This window comes from Erpetoichthys calabaricus, chromosome 7 (genome assembly GCF_900747795.2).
Source record: "Erpetoichthys calabaricus chromosome 7, fErpCal1.3, whole genome shotgun sequence".
In the NCBI taxonomy this organism is placed as follows: domain Eukaryota; kingdom Metazoa; phylum Chordata; class Cladistia; order Polypteriformes; family Polypteridae; genus Erpetoichthys; species Erpetoichthys calabaricus.
In genome coordinates this window covers 29,317,219-29,337,436 of record NC_041400.2, presented here as the reverse complement: position 1 = coordinate 29,337,436, position 20,218 = coordinate 29,317,219, and the positions used below count along the sequence as shown (strand labels likewise).

Sequence of the window (20,218 nt, the reverse complement as noted above, 5' to 3'; positions counted from 1 at the left end):
TGTTTAGCTTTGAAATTAACAAGCAAATACTTTTTAAACTTACACTTTTACTGTAGAACTTCAATAAAAACAATATTTGGAATTCACTTTTGTCAATATCGCATTGAATTTTGATTCTGTGTTTGGAGATACATCGTGACAATGCAACATATTAACTGGCCGTGAGTGAATATCGTTTCTTTCTCTTTAATAAATAAACCGAGTTTTTTGAATGTTTGTCCCTGTAATTTATTAATTGTTATAACAAAAGCTATTCTAACGGGAAACTGTAAATGTTATAATACGAATAGCATATCAAGATCTCCTTTGGTGTCTAATGTTATCTGCAGAAGATTACTACATTACCTTTCTTGTCGCCTGCTAAAATTTTAAAAGTCAGAATTGTTCGACCAATTTTGAATACAACTAATCTTGTCCTATTGCATAGCCCATCACTCATACATAAATTACGCAATAACATTACGATACGTCCTTCTTATTCGGCAGGTGGAAGACTGGACGGTGTTAATGGTTGTAGATATTCTATGGGATATTGTAAGTTGATGTTTTCATCTTCCGCAACATCACCACCAACTGTTTCAGCATAGTATATTGATATGCATTTAACCAATCTGCTGTGTAACCGATCGACAATTTTCGTGTTAATTCATTTGACTTTATCGTCTCTCGGTGCTAGGATTGCCCATGTTTTGTGTACAACTTGGTCAGCGGTAACTTGTTTAATGACAGTAGATTTAATCCTAGCCTTAAAGACCGAAGAACAGTCGTAGACTACTAAGCACTGTTGTAAGTCGCTCTGGATAAGAGCGTCTGCTAAATAATGTAAATGTAAATGTAATGTATTCATTTCTTCTGTTGATAACCTTTTGGGATGAAATTCTTCAATAAGATTTGGATATAAAAAGTAGCAACTGTGTCTGACAAAAGCATTCACATGATTGAGGGGTGAGTGGACCATGGGCCATTAACCGGAAATGGTTGAGAGGAGGGTAGGACTTAAAAAAATCTCTTGGCAATAGTCTCATCTCATCTCAAGATTTTCTTTTGTAATAGAGAGATATTAATTATACAGCTTTATTCTTCTTTTTCTATTCAATGTCAAATTATGTTTTGCTGTCCTGAAGAAACCTATAAAACACTTTATTGAATGGAGTGGACTTGTAAAAATCCAGCAAACATTCAATGTACACCAGTCCATTTCTTTGTGTGCAAGAGTTAAAGCTGAAGAAATTCAGCTTCAAAAGAAAACCTGCAGTGACTTCTGCACTGTAGTGACACATCTGCCTCCATGACACCACAAACTGAACACGTTTTAAAATGACTTGTACTGAGTAATGCAATTGCCATTTTCTAGACCAAAAAATGTTGGAAATGATAATTATCATTTTTTTTCATATAGTATATGTCTCTTCAAAAGAAATATTTCAAACTCAAAAACCAATATAAACATTATATAACCTGATTGATTGTTTCCAGAGAAGTTTCATTCTTGTTTTTTTTAAATTCTTCATTTATCTTCTTCCGGGCAGCTTAAGGTTAAATACAAAGAGAATTCATTTAGATTTTGAACCTCCTGTTTTAACAGATAACCAGCTGAAATTCACTTTTTCATATTTTCATTGGCACCCCAACCTAATTACAACATTGACTCCCTCTGTTAAAAAAACTTTACATGCATGAGAAGGAAATATTGACAAATGACCAAGGTAATGATTTCTTATTGAATGCTTACTGTCCTTCAGAAAAAATATCTATATATAAATACTAATGTAACTAAAGCAAAAAATATTAACTGATACTACATTAAGTATGACTTGAATTTTTAAAATTTCATACTGTTTTTCAGATACCTAGAATATTGTTTAGTATGAAATGTGATCAATATAATTTATGAAGCAGTAACAATTTTTACTCTTTATTTTGAAGAGAAAATGTGTTAATAACAAAAACAAATTACCTTCAAGTGCTCTTGTATCATCTCTGAAAACACTTTCTCTTGTTCTGTGTAACGTTTTAAACAATCTCAGAACCTGTTAAAGTGAATTATTATTATTATTATTATTAAACACACACATGAAATTTCTGGAATGTTATTTATCATGTCTGTAAATTATTTAAATATTTAAGCAAAACTTAACATTTTAAGTTTTAATTTTAAAAAGTGACGGAAAGCATTGTATTCACAGGAAACTACATTTTGTAGTATTGCATCTTCATTTCATGGTCTTTATGACTTAAGTCTCAATTGCTATTTACTTTGCCAAAACGTCTCATGTGTCCAGCAGCCTAAACTCTGACTAAAACATCTTCATTGTAATCATTAACTGAGATCGCCTAAAAAAAAAAAAAAATAAATCACAAAGCTACAGGAGCGTAACACCGTGTCACATATTCACTGCCTTCTGTTTGCAATACAGTTGTTCTCTTACAATGGTTCTATAAATATAAGAAAAAGTTTCAACTGAGCCACAATAATAGAAAATTACCAACTCCTAAAAATAAGATCACACAAACATTTCTTGTCAATATGGAAAAACATCCATCCATCCATTATCCAACCCGCTGAATCTGAACGCAGGGTCACGGGGGTCTGCTGGAGCCAATCCCAGCCAACACAGGGCACAAGGCAGGGAACCAATCCCGGGCAGGGTGCCAACCCACCGCAGGACACACACAAACACAGCCACACACCAAGCACACACTAGGGCCAATTCAGAATCGCCAATCCACCTAACCAGCATGTCTTTGGACTGTGGGAAGAAACCGGAGCGCCCGGAGGAAACCCACGCAGACATGGGGAGAACATGCAAACTCCACGCAGGGAGGACCGGGAAGCGAACCCAGGTCCCCAGGTCTCCTAACTGCGAGGCAGCAGCGCTACCCACTGCGCCACCGTGCCGCCCTGGAAAAACATTGTTTAAAGATTTACAATGCAGGTAAGAAAACATTTGTGAGCCTCTAGGCTGATGAATTCTCCAGAAGCTAACCAGGCCTGGTGCAGGAATCAATGAGCTGCGAGTGGAGTTTGAGGCACCCGCTCCAATACCAAAGGCACACAAAGGCTACTTGCTGACAAGAAAGATCTGCTCATGTGAACCATCAAGAAAGCTACCCAGGTAAATGCTGAAAAGATTGTTTTGATTATTTCATGTAAGTTTTATATATTTTTGGGTGATGAATTCAAAAATGAATTGGCCTGTATACAAAAAATGTTTGCCACCCACCCCAATCCAATTCTTAAAAAGACAAATTTCATTTAGGTTTGTGTTTTTAATGAATATGTTTTACATAATAAAAACTAGGGCGGCACGGTGGCGCAGTGGGTAGCGCTGCTGCCTCGCAGTTGGGAGACCTGGGGACCTGGGTTTGCTTCCCGGGTCCTCCCTGCGTGGAGTTTGCATGTTCTCCCCGCGTCTGCGTGGGTTTCCTCCGGGCGCTCCGGTTTCCTCCCACAGTCCAAAGACATGCAGGTTAGGTGGGTTGGTGATTCTAAATTGGCCCTAGTGTGTGCTTGGTGCGTGGGTGTGTTTGTGTGTGTCCTGCGGTGGGTTGGCACCCTGCCCAGAATTGTTTCCTGCCTTGTGCCCTGTGTTGGCTGGGATTGGCTCCAGCAGACTCCCGTGACCCTGTGTTCGGATTCAGCGGGTTGGATAATGGATGGATGGATGGATAATAAAAACTAAACAATATAAATGACCTGAATAAAAATGACTGTTTGGCAAAAAATAAAATGTGACATTTTTTTAACCTGGCCGGCAATTCACAGCTGTTCTGGAGGGCACCTTTACTAGCACTGGATAAAAACGACGCCAATGAACTCCTTCACATGGTGCCACTCCGAATTTCACAGGTAAGGATTGAAAGCATTGTTTTGAGTATTTCATGTGATTTTTATACATTTTTAGGGGCTGAAATGAAAACCATTTTTCTTCATCACATGACTTTTTTTAGCTGTCAATTATAGTTTTTTTAATTGTTTTTGCACTATAATAAATACCAATATTTTATTTTAATAATTTGTTTGAATGTAACATTGTGTATTGTTAAAAATTTTGTATTTGACAAATAGCTGGAATTAAACACGTTGATGAGTCATAGGAGCATGTGAAGCCATGAGAGACAGGTCCGAATATATGAGTGGCACAGCAGAGCCAAGAACTGACTTTGGGTTCAGAAGGAATAGACAGCTAGAAAAAAACTACAGATTAGTGTGAAAAATATCATCAGACCAAGCTTGGCAGACCCACCACTTCATATTCAGCTTGGTTTAATGAAGCACTCTGTCAAAGCTTTATCAAAAGATGGAGCCTGTTTTATGTATTTGTGCCCAAAGTTTGCTGGGTTTGTCCGAGGCTGAACTGAGAGACAGCATTTTTGCCAGACCTGATATTAGAAAACTGATTTTTAATGCAGAATAGAATGACGTGATGAACAACCTTGATCAAGCAGCTTGGGGACCATTCAAAGACGTAATTTCTAAATGTTTAGGTAACAAACATTCTAATTATAAAGAAATGTATAAGTTTAAGGTATTGGATTGAAACTTCTGTCTCAAGGTTTACTTTTTGAATCTGAAGTTGTAATTTTTCCCTTAAAATCTTAGGACCGTTGAGTGAAGAGCAGGGTTAAAGATTCATAGCAAAGACACGGAAAAAGAAAGTTAGGATCTCAGTATGATGGCGGGCTACTTCTGAATGACTCATGGGGGCACACCAGAAAAAGCAGGCAAATGACAGTCCACCTGAAGAAGTTTTGGATTATAAAAACTAAGAAGTGACAACTAGAGAAATTGTATGGAAGTCAATGAATTTGTATTGTTTTCTTTACCCTGAATTAAAAATAATAGATTATACATTTTATATATATATATATATATATTCTGATATTTAGTCAAAAAAAATAAATAAAAGATAATTTGTTAAATTTTAATTAAATTTCTTTTAAATATTGGACTTAAATATGAAAAGATGGAAATATTTTAATTAGAATTGCAAATAAAAATAACTATTCAGAAATAAAACAATTTTAAGTTTATTTTTCTCACCTGGGAAGAAGGACCGTGGAGATGTACAGTGGTGTGAAAAACTATTTGCCCCCTTCCTGATTTCTTATTCTTTTGCATGTTTGTCACACAAAATGTTTCTGATCATCAAACACATTTAACCATTAGTCAAATATAACACAAGTAAACACAAAATGCAGTTTTTAAATGATGGTGTTAATTATTTAGGGAGAAAAAAAATCCAAACCTACATGGCCCTGTTTTGATGATCAGAAACATTTTGTGTGACAAACATGCAAAAGAATAAGAAATCAGGAAGGGGGCAAATAGTTTTTCACACCACTGTATACTACTAGAAAAGGCCATGGTGTTCATCAATCTAGTTATACAAACTGTGTACAAATGGAGAAAAGTCAGTACTATTGCTACTCACCCTAGAAGTGAGGTTAGGCTCGCGCTGTGCCAGGCTGGAGTCAACTCTGGACAGAATGCACTCCTGCCTATTCGTAAACCCACTCGTACAGGTCTAACGTACACAACGGCCCCACGCCGGCACGGATTTGAGCCCACTCTCCTGAAGACGTGAGGCAGATCGCTGAACATCGTGTCGAACGGACGCAAATACTGAACGGGCCATGTGGCCAACATGACACAATTCTGTGACATTTTTGACAAACAACATGCTCATAATGAACCGGAGACGAGACGGCTATTCCATTGTTTGGCAAGTAAGGTTTGACCGTTCTCACTCTTCTCCACTATAGATAGATAGATAGATAGATAGATAGATAGATAGATAGATAGATAGATAGATAGATAGATAGATAGATAGATAGATAGATACTTTATTAATCCCGATGGGAAATTCAAATAAGGTCGTACTTCAGCAGCACACCACACAAACACTATAATCTCTCTCTGACACAAACTGCATTATTATTATTATGATTTTTTACATAAATACAAAGCACACAGTTGCTGTTTTATACAACAACCTCCGCATTCAAGGCAAATTCTCTACTACTACTAACCTTCAAGCGGGATGCCATGCTGCTAAAACCTAACCCCGCCTCCTAAGACTCGCGACCAATCAATGTTCAATATAGGCGGGTACTTTAACGCAGACTGTACTGTATATCTTCTAAACACTGCGCCTACGAAGAATAATTTACCAAATATCTTATAAACGTGGCGTAAATTATACTTCTGCGTAATCGTTACAAAGAATACCTGGCGTGAAATTCGTTCGTTCCAACAAATATTTAATAAGAAATAAATCCTAGTACTAATTCAGGTTTTTCTTGAATTACAAGACCTTTCAGTTTACCATCTCTAAAATTCACGAAGATATACAGTTAAAATTTGTTTATTGCTGAGATATTTTGTACACATACATACATTTTATTAATTATTGTAATATTGATTATTCTAAATGGTTACTAGTTTATCACTTTTTAGCAAACGATCAAAATGAACAATAAAATTATGACAAATACTGGACATTTTCTCAATTAACATTTTGTCCTGTGCTAACCACACACCACCAACGTTTAGAGAACAACAAAAAAAGGTGAAACAGCAGGTTAATAAATAAATAAATGAGTGATAATTCCATCCTTCCATCTATCCATCCATTCATTCATCCATCCATCATCTAAACCAGCTTTATTCTGAGCACGTCTGTGGGGACGCCGGAGCCCAACCTAGCAAGCATATAGGGCACAAGACAGGAACAATCCCTGGAGGGGGGCAGCAGTCGATCAATCCAACTGGTGACATAGGAGGCTGTCTATAGGGTGCCATTTATGAAAGTTGATGGGAGTACAATCCAGACACTAAGGGGCACCATTTTGGCAATACTGTAATGGTGCTGACAAATTACATCAGCCAGGCATGGGTCACCCAAGTATGAGCTGGCATGACATCACCAGTGGCAAGGGGGGCCTATATAAATGGCAAGCCTGAAAAGTCGCATGCTTTTCCAACTAGTATGGCAAAAGGTGAGAGTCCTTTTAAGGATAGTGAGCCACCTCAAACAGCCATGTAAAGAGCAGAGAGCCCATCCATTGTTGTGCTCAGCACTGACACCATTAATGTAATAATAATAATAATACATTTTATTTATACAAGGTGCCTTTCAGAGAACTCAAGGACACCGAACAAACAATAAATAAATAAATAAATAAAAGACTCAATTATAAACAACTTAAAACATCAGAAAATCTAAAAATTAAAAACCAAACAAAACCAATATAATCAGGGGGAAAAAGAAAAAGCCATTTTAAACAGATGTGTTTTAAGTTTACATTTGAAGGATGAATATGATTTGATATTTCGGAGATCCGCAGGTAATGAATTCCAGAGCTTGGGAGCAGAACGGCTGAAAGCTCTGCTCCCCATGGTTGTTAGACGGGCGGGAGGGACGGTCAGATGGGTGGAGGAAGAGTATCTAAGGTTACGGGATGGAATGGCAACATGAAGAAGGTCAGACAGATATGGAGGGGCGAGGTTATGGATGGCCTTAAATGTTAATAGCAGAATCTTAAAATCAATATGAAACTTGATCGGGAGCCAATGAAGCTGCTGCAAGACCGGAGTAATATGGTGAATAGATGGGGTTCGAGTGATGATACGTGCTGCAGAATTCTGGACTAACTGAAGCTTATGAAGAGATTTATTAGGGAGACCAAAGAGGAGTGAATTGCAGTAGTCCAGCCGAGAAGTGACAAGACTATGAACAAGAATGGCAGTGGTATGGGGAGTGAGGGAGGGGCGAATGCGATTAATATTACGTAGGTGGAAGTAAGCAGACCGGGTGATGTTATTAATGTGACATTGGAAAGATAGAGTACTGTCGAGGATGACACTCAGACTCTTGACCTGAGATGATGGGGAAACAACAGAGTTATCAATAATAAGAGAATGATTATTGGTTTTGGATAATGATGATTTTGAACCAATGAGGAGAACCTCAGTTTTGTCACTGTTTAATTTAAGAAAATTCGAAGAAAACCAGGATTTAATTTCAGAACTGCAGTCAATAAGAGAGGGTGGTGGAAAAGAGGAGGTGGGTTTACCAGCAAGGTACAGCTGGGTGTCATCAGCATAACAGTGAAAATTAATGTTATATTTGCAAAAAATATTGCCAATGGGAAGAAGGTAAATAATAAAAAGAAGAGGCCCCAGGTCGGAGCCCTGGGGCACACCAGAAGTAACAGCGGTGGGTTGGGATGTGAAGGTTTTAAGCTGTATGAACTGAGTGCGGCCTGAGAGGTAGGATCTAAACCAATCAAATGAAGTGTAAGTAATGCCAATCAAAGATAATCTATTAAGGAGATTGGTATGACAAATAGTATCAAAGGCCGCACTCAGATCAAGGAGGATGAGAATAGTGATTAGACCAGAATCAGCAGCCATAAGGAGGTCATTGGTAATTTTAACAAGTGCCGTTTCTGTACTATGAAGGGGGTGAAAACCAGACTGGAACTTTTCATATAGATTATTGTGAGATAAGTGGGTGTGAAGTTGGATAGCAACTATTTTTTCAAGAATTTTGGAGATAAAGGGCAAGTTAGAAATGGGGCAAAAATTATTGAAATTAGTAGGACATACTTCCGGTTTGAATGAACGCTGGTGGGACTGGTCGCCGCTGCTCGCCGGTAACTAGACTATGTGATTTTGCTAGACTAGTGATGTTTTTGATTTATGCAATAAAAAAATGATGTGCTCTCTGGACATTAGGGGCATTGAGAGGCACTGTTTTGGTAACTCATGGAGTGTTACCCAGACAAGGGGACAATGAGCTCCATATAGGCTTTGACCGGCACTTCACCTCACATTTTCCTTAACTCTGTGATGGCCAGTGAGATCTCCTACATGTGGTGTGCTGGGCCGGTAACATCATTTCAACAGAGGCCCACCAAATCAACAAGCTAATTAGAATGGTAGGCTCAGTTGTGGGACACACACAGCCTAAGAATATGGCTGAGCTGAGACAGTTCTGTAAGGAGGAGCAGTTCAAAATTCCTCCTGAACATGAAATCTGAAAGTGCTTGTTCCACGTTATTGCTGCCAAAAGAGTATTATTATTATAATCGACAAGTTATTAAATCCAAAGGGTTCACTTACTTTTTCCACAGCACATTGTAAATGTTTATTGCATATGTTCAAAAAAGATATAAAATATTATAATTGTGTATTATTAGGATAAGCATATTATGATTGTCTATACTTATGATTTAAATGACCAATTTTATGAGCAATTAATTCTGAAAACAAGATAATCCCAAAGGGTTCACAAACCTTTTCTTGACATTGTACTTTTAGCTGAGAAATGAAAAAGACCAGAAAATGTGAATGTTTTTGTATTTTGTATTGTGCAATAAAACAAAAATGACTATCTCCACCTTGTTTAGTCCCAATTTCATTTAATCAATGTCTGTTTCAGTAGCATTTTGTTTTTTGTTTGCTATTTTTTTGGGAGGGGGGTTTCCATTTACATGTAATAACTCTGTGTTTATTGTTACATTTTATGTGCTTAATTTAAGCATCTAATGTTATATCTGAGGTTGTATTTCTGCTGTTATTTCAATGAAACATTAGATTCACAACTTTAAACTTCCTATTTCTTCAAATTCATGACAACTGCAGTACTCGTAATTTACATGGTCCTGCCCCATGAATGGCACCACTTGCACTGATTTTTACCTCTTTCCTCCAGACCCATTTTTAACGTGGCACCCGATGGACGTTATGGATTGCGTTCACCACCTTTCCAAGTCCAACACTAAGAATTACTTCTGAATGTTTTAAAACTACTTCAGTTTTTTTGTTGCCCCGTACCTTCTGACTCACTGGTACAAGAAACCCCCCACATATGGTATACCATTTAACTTGTCCTTATGTCTAGTCATGCAAGGTGTCAAACTTTCTGGGCTTCCCCAAAAAAGGGGATCCGGAAAAACCCTCACTTTTAGGCTGTTTCTGGACCATACTTTGTGCTGGAAATTACATCCTAATGATAAAAAGTAAACCAACAGCTGTTCAGCAAAAAGTATCAGAAGGACCTGTAGTTGTGTATGCCACATCAAGCGACCCAGGGGGTTCACTCCTTAATGGGAAAAGAGGGGTCAAAGTTACTCCTTTTCACAAAATTTTGAAAAAAATGGGGACCAGTAACATATATATCACAAATAATTATAATATCTTTGATATTTGATTCTTTACGGATGGTCCTCGCCCTCTAACAGTCTTTTATAGGTTTAAAAAATACATTTCAAACATAAGCATATGGTGTATCGTTTTAGACTATTTCAATGTCAGTGATTACGAATATGTTTTTTTTTATCTTTGATCCTTTACTAGGAAGCCCTCCAGAGGCTGACAAATGTCAAATTTCTATTACACTCGAGAATATTTACACTTTGAACGTTTAAACAGAAGCACACATTTTTCTATTTCAAATATCTGACGCAACCATTCTTGTTTATTATGTACTTTTACTCCATGAAGTAAATCACTCCACATTAGGATCGTCTACGTACATTCGGACTTTTTAAATCTGAAATAATACCTGGCCGTACATCACTTGGTCTGTCCCGGGCGGGGTATGGAACTGTCAATCACTTTTCGTCCAACTATTATTACCGTTATTGAAGGATTTCATACAGACTAATAGTATAATACGAATATTTATCAGTTTCAGCTATGTTATTTTATTTTAGAAAAAAAAAACAGTTAATTTATAAAATGGTAATCCTTACTATGAAAACAGTTAAAGCAGCAGGATTGGTAGCGTCCAATGCCGTAGAAAGTGACGTCACTTCCCGGAAGCGCACATTTCCACTCGGTGTATGAGGCTGTCATATTCTGCCGCCGTAACACGCTTGATACAGTAAGCGTGAGAGTTGGAATAGTTTACATACTTCTCGTCATGGCAGACGAGGTGTCCAAAGCGCAAGTTGCGCAGCCAGGGGGTGACACCATATTCGGTAAAATTATTCGCAAGGAAATACCCGCAAAAGTATTTTACGAAGATGACCAGGTACTATTTTTCAATGTAACATAAGATCGCGGATCACGCATGGAGAGTCCCTGCAGTCAAGTTCAGAAATGTCGCTATATGCGCGCGCGTGTACTCGAGAGCTTTGCTGGAATCTGTGCACAGCCCATTACAGTATTCGTATGGGCCGCGTGCTGCAGAAGAGGCCCTGTTTTAGTCAGCCCAAATGTAGTCCTGCAGTGCAGTACCCAAGTGAATAGGTGGCTTAATATGTAATTCAATATGACAAACTGGAAATCACGAGCGATTACGTATTCTATAGTACAATTCTGCAAACGTCAGCAAACCCATCGAAAGTATGGCGCTGGCTGAGGCGTGTTACTTTCGCCTTAGCGTGATGACACGATAAAAATGGTATAAGCCACTGACGCATCTAATCACATTAGCCTTGTGCTTTGACAGTTTGCCTAAATTTCACTCGTTAATTAATATTGGTTTTATCAGTATGCTGCTGCTGGAGTATGTGAATTCCCCTTGTGGATTAATAAATTGTCTATCTGTCTGTCCCCCAAGCCCCTTTAAACCATCGCTTGGGCAACTCGAAAACGAGGTAATCAGGATGGTTTGGATAAACCGTAGCAAGCATTTACAGGATTTTAGTTCATACATGTATGCGTGAAAATACATGGCTGTAGATATGGAAATTGTATATATCGGCGTAAAAATGCACTTAATATGAAAACAGCCCATGTTTAGCCATGTGTAAAATTGCAAACCAAACAGTTTTGCACCGGTCTACATTCTCCAACTGTGGCCATAAAGAGGGACGTAATTAGCAGCAGTCGCGTGATATTTATGCGTAGGTACTATAGGTTTACTTACTTACATATATATATATGTATATACTGTATGTAGGGTCGGTCTTTGACTGGCGCTCATTTGCTTTTATACCATAATTTTTTTTGGTAACGGGCATGCATTCTTTAGGATATCAGGATTTCCTTATTTTTATTACTGGTGCATCTTATGACAGTTCTCTGATAGAAACAATCAGTTTGGGTATTTTATTCCAGGTAACTGGTTCAGCCTGGAGTGGAGTAAATGGTTGGTTTAGCCGCAAGTAAATTTCCCAGCGGGGACAACTTTGGCCAAGTGTCAAAATTCCACTGACCAAACTGTCCATTGGGAGTATCTTTGCATACCTGTTCCGATGTCCAAAAATACCTCCTAGGGTGCTTCCCGAATAATTAGCAGAGGTGTGGTCACTAAATAAAGCTCCCCAGGCGAAAAAAACATAATGAAACATAGCCAGTGGTCACAGGTAACAGACAGGTATTCAGCGGTATATGTTGGTTAAAATATTTGTATAGATATGACCTTTTAAAATATAGTATAAATTAGCAAATAAAAAGTCTAAATTATCAAGGTTTCTATCGGCTCAGGTTTATCGTTTTGTTAAAGGATGAATTTTTAATGTGGTGTTCTACACGAGAGATACATGCATTGATTAACAGTGTGTGTCCTTAATAATTTCTTTAGGCAATTGTTTTTAATTTTTTGTATGAAATTTTTTTTGTCCTCCACAGTGCATTGCTTTTCATGACATCGCACCACAAGCCCCAACGCACTTTCTAGTTGTCCCGAAGAAACCCATCGATCAGCTGTCTAAAGCTGAAGACAGTGATGCAGCAGTAAGTAGTCCTGTGTTTTGTAAATTTCCTCAGTCACAAATGTTGCTCTTGCGTTGCCTGCACTCTAGCATACCAAAAAGGATAGAGTAATATACATATGTCTCTTTATTAAGGAAAAGAAAGTACATGGAAACAGTAAAAAGTAACAATCCTGCTGCCAGTAGGGCCTTCTTTCTATTCCCTAGCTCGTGAAACAACATGACCAGTTGCCCAGTGAAGTGCCAGTCTAATCACTTCTTTTCTTGCCTTGCCCACTGATGTTAAGTTTCTGGTTTCTCTTCCTCTCATTATTTGAATGCTCTACACCAGCCCTTCTCTTGACGATGGTATATTCCCAGTTCTGTCTGACTGTGAGCTTGTTTTAAACCCCATTCCTGGATCACATCTTATTTAGCCTCCAAATCAATTCTAGAGTCAGGGTGACCTGTATATTTGTAACAACAACGTGTAGATAGAGCTCTTCCAAGTGTCTTCTGATGTTACTGTATTCTTGAGTATGCAAGGGCCAGGCCCTTTTGGCTGTTTTGCTGCCGACATACTTTCAGAGACAGTATGGTCTGTTGTGCTCTTTCCCGGAAACATGTACCTTCTGACTGCCAGATGGTGGTGTCACCTCAGGGGTTTGCTCTTTGTTCTATCAAAACACATTTACTTACAGGGCATTTAGAACAACCCCAGAGCTTAGTGTCCCATTGTAGTTAACGTATTGTTGCTCTGTCGTGGCATGGGTATGTTGCCATTGGCCATGCTCACATTAACAGAGCATTGTCCTTGCCACAGAGCATAATCCTTTTCCAGACCAGGTCTCCTTGTATAACTGTAAATACATACTTTATGTAATGAACACTCTGAATGGACAGGTTTTTCTAGATAACACACTTTTATTAGTGGAGGGAAGAGATCAAAACGCAGTCTAATAAACAATACCCAGAGAAGATAGCTGCACCAAACCTCATAACCAGAATGCAAAAGCAAATGTGCCATAATGTTTTCTGTTTCATGAACGTCAAAGCGCATAGCATCCAAAAGCAACATGAACGCCTGCATGTAGAGAAAATCACAAAATTGTTGGACCACCCAGAAAACAAGAATATAAAAGGGTGCCATGTGTCCATCACTGTTATAATGGAAAAAAGAATCATTAGAAGTAATTATACAGATGTCCTAAAAACAAACAGATTAACAGATACTGTTAAAAAGTTAGGATTCATTACACTTTACTAGAGTGAGGCAAAATCTAAAGCTGATTACAAAAAAGTACCTAAAATACAACTGAGTGCTTAGCAGGAAAAAACAAAATAAACAAAGGGCAGAGAACAAACATAGTCTGTCTCAAGGCTACATGTGAACAAAAAATGGAGCTGAATGAGGATTGCTAGTGTCAATACAGCCATAGTTTATGGCGACAGTAACAGTTGTGCTTCAGCATATTTAGCCTCCTTGTCATTATTTTTAATTAAGGAAGGAAATGCTATGAGATTGCCTCCTCATGTTACTAGATTTATTTTAAAAATTAACACAAAGTTCCAACAGTATGTTTAAAGCTAAATAGCTGTCTGTTGCTTTTAATCCTCATTAACACTTTACATTGTTGCTCTAGAAAAGTCTACACAGAGTAATTGGCATAAAAACAGTCACAAGGATCATGGCTGGTCATTATTCACCATTTGATGAGGAATGTCAATTGTAGTAATATAGTATATTAGTATATAGTATAGCGAAAAAGTATTTGTCCCCTTCTCATTACCCTCATTTCCGTACAGTTGTCAGTGCATATTACCACATTATTAAAGCATAAAATTAGATAAAAAAGAAACTTTGATATTTGATTCATTAATTTATTATTGAAAGATATGTAGGCTAATATCACAGACAGACTAAATTGTGAAGGGTCAACCAATTTTTAAATTTTATTTTAATATTGCTTTTAATTGAACCCCTCATGTAGTCAGAAGGCTTGTGTATAGTACTGTGTAGTCTCAGAATTATTTATTTATTTTTATCTAAGCAAATATTTAGTGCTGCCATGACTTTTTACTCCCAAAATTTTTTTTGTAGTTTTATTGTTTAATTTTAATTTACTAGCTTGCCAAGAATTTTAAGTTCTTTGTTTTAACTATTTACTAAGTAGACAGCAGTTAACCATAATTTAGAGATAACTAGGGGGCTTTGCCCCCTGCTTGCTTCGCTCGCCAACCCGTGTTTGGTTTTCCAGACACACTTTTAAGATTTTTTTCTTTGAATTGTTGCTATTTCATTAGTTTCACTTTTATTTCAGAACTTCTGTAAAAACAATGTTTGGAATCTTTTGAGTTCAAATACTGTATGCTGAATTTTTTAAATGATGTCAGTGAGACATGTGTTTAATGACTTTGTCAGGTTAGAGATAATGAAAACTGGAATTGAAAAGACCCCAAAAAAATGTAGGCGCGAAACACATGCAGAGCAAGGTGCAGAATATGAAAGCAAATTATTACTCCGAGAAATAACTAAAAGGTGAATAAAGATCGAATATATGGACACGGGTGATATGTCAGAAGTATGTAACTATTGTAAGGCTTTGAAGTTTAAGTGAGAGACATTCAAAAACGTGTTTTACCTCACATGCATTTATTGGTTACTTTGCAAAAAAATTATTAACTGATAATGATGTAGATCGCTTTGTCTGTGCTGAAATTCCTAACAGAGAAACCTATCCTGAATTTTCTCTAGCCTGCTCTGCATGTGTTTGGCCCTTTTGTTTTGTAACCTCTTTATGACGTTTTACTTTGTTTTTTACTCTGTCTTTTATTTCTGACCTCACTTTGTCTTGCTTTTTTTTCAGTGACACTTGGGGCCTCATGCATAACGCCGTGCGTAGAATTCGCACTATAACATGACGTAAGCACAAAAGCCGAAATGTGCTTACACACAGAAAAATCCAGATGCAGGAATCTGTGCGTTCGCCAACTTCCGCATTCTTCAGCTACATAAATCCTGCTCAGCGTGGAAATAAACGCACGTGCACGCGCTTGCTGTCCCGCCCCAACTCCTCCCAGAATTACACCTCTTTGAATATGCAAATCAATATAAATAGCCCTTAAGCCCAGCGTTCTGTGAAAAGGCAATGGCAAAAGTATGAGGAAAAATAGAAGAATTTCAGTGAATACCAAATGGAGGCAAAGAAAAACGTACTATTTGTTGGTTTAAACAGTTATATAAGCAACAAAAGGAAGTTGATCGGGTGACAGAGCACGTCGGAGAAACTGGAAAGCTCAAGTTCACAAATCGTTTAATTTACTAGTTTCTCAAATCCCATCGTAACTAAAGTAGCACATTAAATGCTTTGTTTTGTATTTGATCTTAAATGTACCTGAATCACTACGTTTTCTTCCTCTGACAGGACACAGAATGCATTACGTTCATAATATTACAGCTCTCTGAGTAATTAAAATACTGAGAAGTATACGTGATCATTTTCATGATGATATGAGTTAAAGCATGTTATTAAACATGGGAACACGGTGGCGCAGTGATTGTTCATGTCTTACAGCAAGATGCTTGCTGCGCCATGCGCGACCTTCAATGAAATGCTTTATTACAGAAGTACTGTCTTTTTCAAACCTACTAACCCCCAATTCCTGGCCTTACTTTTCTTTCTCCAAATATCCAATCACCACACAATCAGCTCTGTAATAGATGTTAAGCCATCTGTAAGCTTAGAATGTCGAAATATCTTTGTAATATTTAATTATTCTATCCATCTATCCTTCCAGTGTCGCGTCAGCCACAGCATGAAAACAGTGCGAGGCAGGAACAAACCGTGAACGAAGCTCAAGCTCACTAGCGCTGTGGCACCGTGTAGTTAAAGTTAAAGTTTTATCTGTATAATATAATCAACATATTTTGCTGCATTTCATCTTAAAAATGATATCGTCATAATACGTAAATATGCTCTTTATAAAGTTGCTCAGGATGTGCAATATTATAACTGCATCATAAGTACAATTACCTCACGGTAACTTGCAAGTACAAACAGTTCTACAAGTAGCACTTGAGCTGCTGTAACCACACAGGAACAGTAGCACTGCTTTGACACTGGGTGCCGCCAATCTGCAAAACCTAACGGAGAACTTGTGTACGACAGGGTATGAGGTACCGTGGAAAAGTGCGTGTCTTTACGCCAAGTGTAGGTTTTATACATCGCGATTTGAACGTGGAAACGTTCTTACGCAACATTTCTGTGTGTACGCACCGTTTATACATGAGGCCCCTGGTCCGTGGTGATTATTTTCCCTTTTTTGAGTATTAATTTCCGTTTGTTTGCGCTACTGCGAATTTTACTTTCTTTTTTTACCAGCAAGCCCCCGATTCTCGAAAGAATCGCAAATCCAAGAATGGCAATCACTTTTAGTTCCCTCTGATACTTGGAGGGATGAAATATCATGGAGGGCGGGTGCGTCCTGGGACAGTTCATTTAATTAAATAAACATATTTGTACTAAAGCGGTTTCTTTTTGGAGCTGTGACTCAGTTGTAGGCGCCTTCGTTTATTGTTTTAAGCCATGCAGTCGCATGTTTGTTTTTCTATGGCTGTGTCGTCAGCGAGAAGTCGTTTGCTGACGGCGGCGGATTCGCATGCTGAAGTGGCCATGGCGGCGGTTCCGGGCATGGAGGGCTACATTACTAAACCAACGTGGTATATGTGGTGGTGTGGGCGGTCGCGCTTGGGCGGCTGTACACTCTGGCGTGCAGGCTGCACCTCAGGTTTAGTGTACAGGCTGTAGCCATGGTTAAGCCATACGGGCTTGTGTTTGTATTTAGTTGAGTGCTTTCATTGTGGATTCCGTACTGTAACACTGTAATGTGATTCAAATATGCGCTGAATCGTTTCGTTCTTGTTTTCTTTGTGGCTGTGTCGTTAGGTATGGGCTCGGATTTGTACAGCCTAGGCAAACGGCCGAGCCTGGTACATATAAATGGGTCTTCAAAGTGATCACACTGGTAGGCAGGCGATTCGTGACATCCGGTTTACTGTAACACTGTAATGTGATTCAAATACGCACTGATTCGTGTCGCTTTTATTGTCTCTGTGGCTATGTCGTTAGCTATGGACTCAGATTTGTATTTCCGTTAGTTGAGCTGTTTCGTTGTGGTGTTTCAGAAGCGCGTTGTAGGCGCCTGTGTTAATCGCGTTTATCCTTGCAGTGCGTACTGACTCTGGGAAGCCGCTGCGTCTGACTGTGCGGCGAGCGCCACAGCGCAATATGCGCCTTGGTGGGCAGCCGCTGCGTGAAGACATATCATGGAGGGTATATGCAGTGGTGTGGGCGGTCGCGTCTGGGCGGCCGTATGACCTGGCGTGCACACTTTACCTGAGGTGTAGTTCACAGGTCGTAGTCTCGTTTCTGTGTTTTCGTTGGTTTGAGCCGCGACTCCTTTCGCAAGCACGTTGTAGGCGCGCACGTTGTCACAGTTGGTGTGTGCCGTGACTCCTTTCGCAAGCACGTTGTAGGCGCACACGTTGTCACAGCATGGACCTTTGGGGTTTCTGTACATCCGGTGAGCCCTGCGCCAATCCGGTTTACAACCTTCGGTTAGTAATATGGATACTTTCTAATTTTTCTACTTTCATATTCTTTAACTTTCTCCACATTCGAATCACGCATACTTTTTTGGAGCCTTTCGAATTGCACTTCTTTCATAATCTGCTCTGCATGTGTATAGCGCCAACGTTTGTGAACGTCTTTATGAAGTTCTACTTTGTCTTTTAGTCTGTCTTTTAATTCTGAGCCCGATTGGACGTGCTTTGTTTCAATTCCACTTGTTACGGGCTGATAATTACTTTCCTTATTTTCTGAATTTGCACCTAGATTATTTTTTTCTTTTTTCTTTCCAACGCTTTTGAGTCTCTTTTCTCCGCGCTGCTTTCTTCTTCACTTATTCGTTGTTGTTTCATTTATAGCGTATTGTCCTTATACGCTTTATATGCACTGAGACCCTCGATCTGTATGTGCTCAAATTGCTGCCCCATTGTCTTATTTGATAGATTGCAAGTAGGGCGTGTCTTGCAAGAATCTCATGTTCTACGTCATCGCGAGACGGTCCTGGGTCAATCTCTTGGCACAATGTCTCATGTTTACGGTCCCCGTGAGACGCACCGTGACAAGTCTTTTTGCTCTCGCATGTCTTTTAAATGTCTTCTGAGAAGATCACGTATCGTAGCCTTGCTTTTGCTTCCAAGGCAAGGATTTTTTTTTTATAATAGAGAGATAAGGGCAATGACTCATCAGCCAAATTGGTGACATATTTATTTGTATATGGATACATCATCATTAAGTAGGTGGTTTTATTAAAATATTCCAGTCTTTTTTTGTTGATTTTGCTTAGAAACTTAAAAACCTAAATTAAATATAGGCTGTGGTGGAATTTCCAGCACAACAGAATGATAATAGACATAAAAGAGAGTATTAACTGTTGGTCTATATACTGTTATAACCAACAAAAAGATCTGATCAAACTTAAAATGCCTTAATAGCAAAAATCAGACAGGGGTGAAAACCTTTTCACAGCACTATAACTGTTAGGGAAGTTTATTTCTTTTCTCTGATATTGTTTTATGGTGTGTGTTTTCTACACTGTGTACTTGAACTTTATTAACTTTACATTTGATTGACAATTACTCAATGATTGTTTTGTCTCCAACCTTTCTGTGTCTTTTCAGCTTCTTGGACACTTGATTATTGTGGCAAAGAAGTGTGCTGCACAAGTGGGCCTTTCCAAAGGATATCGGCTGGTTGTGAATGAAGGTCCTGATGGCGGTCAAAGTGTATATCACATTCATATCCATGTTCTAGGTGGCCGTCAGATGGAATGGCCTCCTGGTTAACTTTGCTGTACTGGAAATATAAGCTGTTGGTAATCATCACTATGTGTAACACTTGGAGATAGCAGAAATAAATTTGCTTTAACTGACTGGGAATTTTTTATCTGTGTGACACTTTTTTTGTGTGAAAATATGTACATGTATCATGAAAATGTTTTGGCTTTCTAATGCATATGTGTTGTGAATTTGAAGCACAGGATAAATTAGGTGTCTGGTGCCTTTAGTTTTTTATTAATTTGATTTTAATGAGTGGGTAGCACTGCTGCCTCGCAGTTAGGAGAACCGGGTTCACTTCCCGGGTCCTCCCTGCATGGAGTTTGCATGTTCTCCCTGTGTCTGCGTGGGTTTCCTCCGGGTACTTCGGTTTTCTTCCACAGTCCAAAGACATGCAGGTTAGGTGCATTGGCGATTCTACATTGTCCCTAGTGTGTGCTTGGTGTGTGCCCTGCGGTGGGCTGGCACCCTGCCCGGGGTTTGTCTCCTGCCTTGCACCCTGTGTTGGCTGGGATTGGCCCCAGCAGACCCCTGTGACCCGTTAGTTGGGATATAGTGGGTTGGATAATGGATGGATGGATGAATTTTATTGAATAATTTATTTTTAATTATCCATCCAAGTAGTCTTGTTGGTTTGTAGCAGTTTTTGTATGCATGATCATCTTG

General features: G+C 38.7%; 2 protein-coding genes across 2 annotated transcripts in view; one reads left to right on the top strand and one right to left on the bottom strand.

The window, feature by feature from the left end:
* The window catches only part of lyrm7 (LYR motif containing 7), a 30,138-nt gene extending 24,051 nt beyond the window's left edge, over positions 1 to 6,087 (bottom strand). Inside the window, exons 1-3 of the mRNA XM_028804879.2 lie at positions 6,034 to 6,087; positions 1,958 to 2,030; positions 1,459 to 1,529 (exon numbers count right to left, since the gene is read on the bottom strand). Coding sequence (XP_028660712.1) covers positions 1,459 to 1,529; positions 1,958 to 2,030; positions 6,034 to 6,051 — 162 coding nt within the window. The 5' untranslated portion in view covers positions 6,052 to 6,087. The remainder of the gene's footprint in view (positions 1 to 1,458; positions 1,530 to 1,957; positions 2,031 to 6,033) is intronic.
* A 4,750-nt stretch (positions 6,088 to 10,837) lies between these two features.
* hint1 (histidine triad nucleotide binding protein 1) lies at positions 10,838 to 19,654 on the top strand. The gene is made up of 3 exons (XM_028804880.2): positions 10,838 to 11,045; positions 12,590 to 12,694; positions 19,397 to 19,654. The coding sequence occupies exons 1-3, from the start codon at positions 10,935 to 10,937 to the stop codon at positions 19,559 to 19,561; spliced, it is 381 nt and encodes a 126-aa protein (XP_028660713.1). The 5' UTR covers positions 10,838 to 10,934; the 3' UTR covers positions 19,562 to 19,654.
* The last annotated feature ends 564 nt before the right edge of the window (positions 19,655 to 20,218 follow it).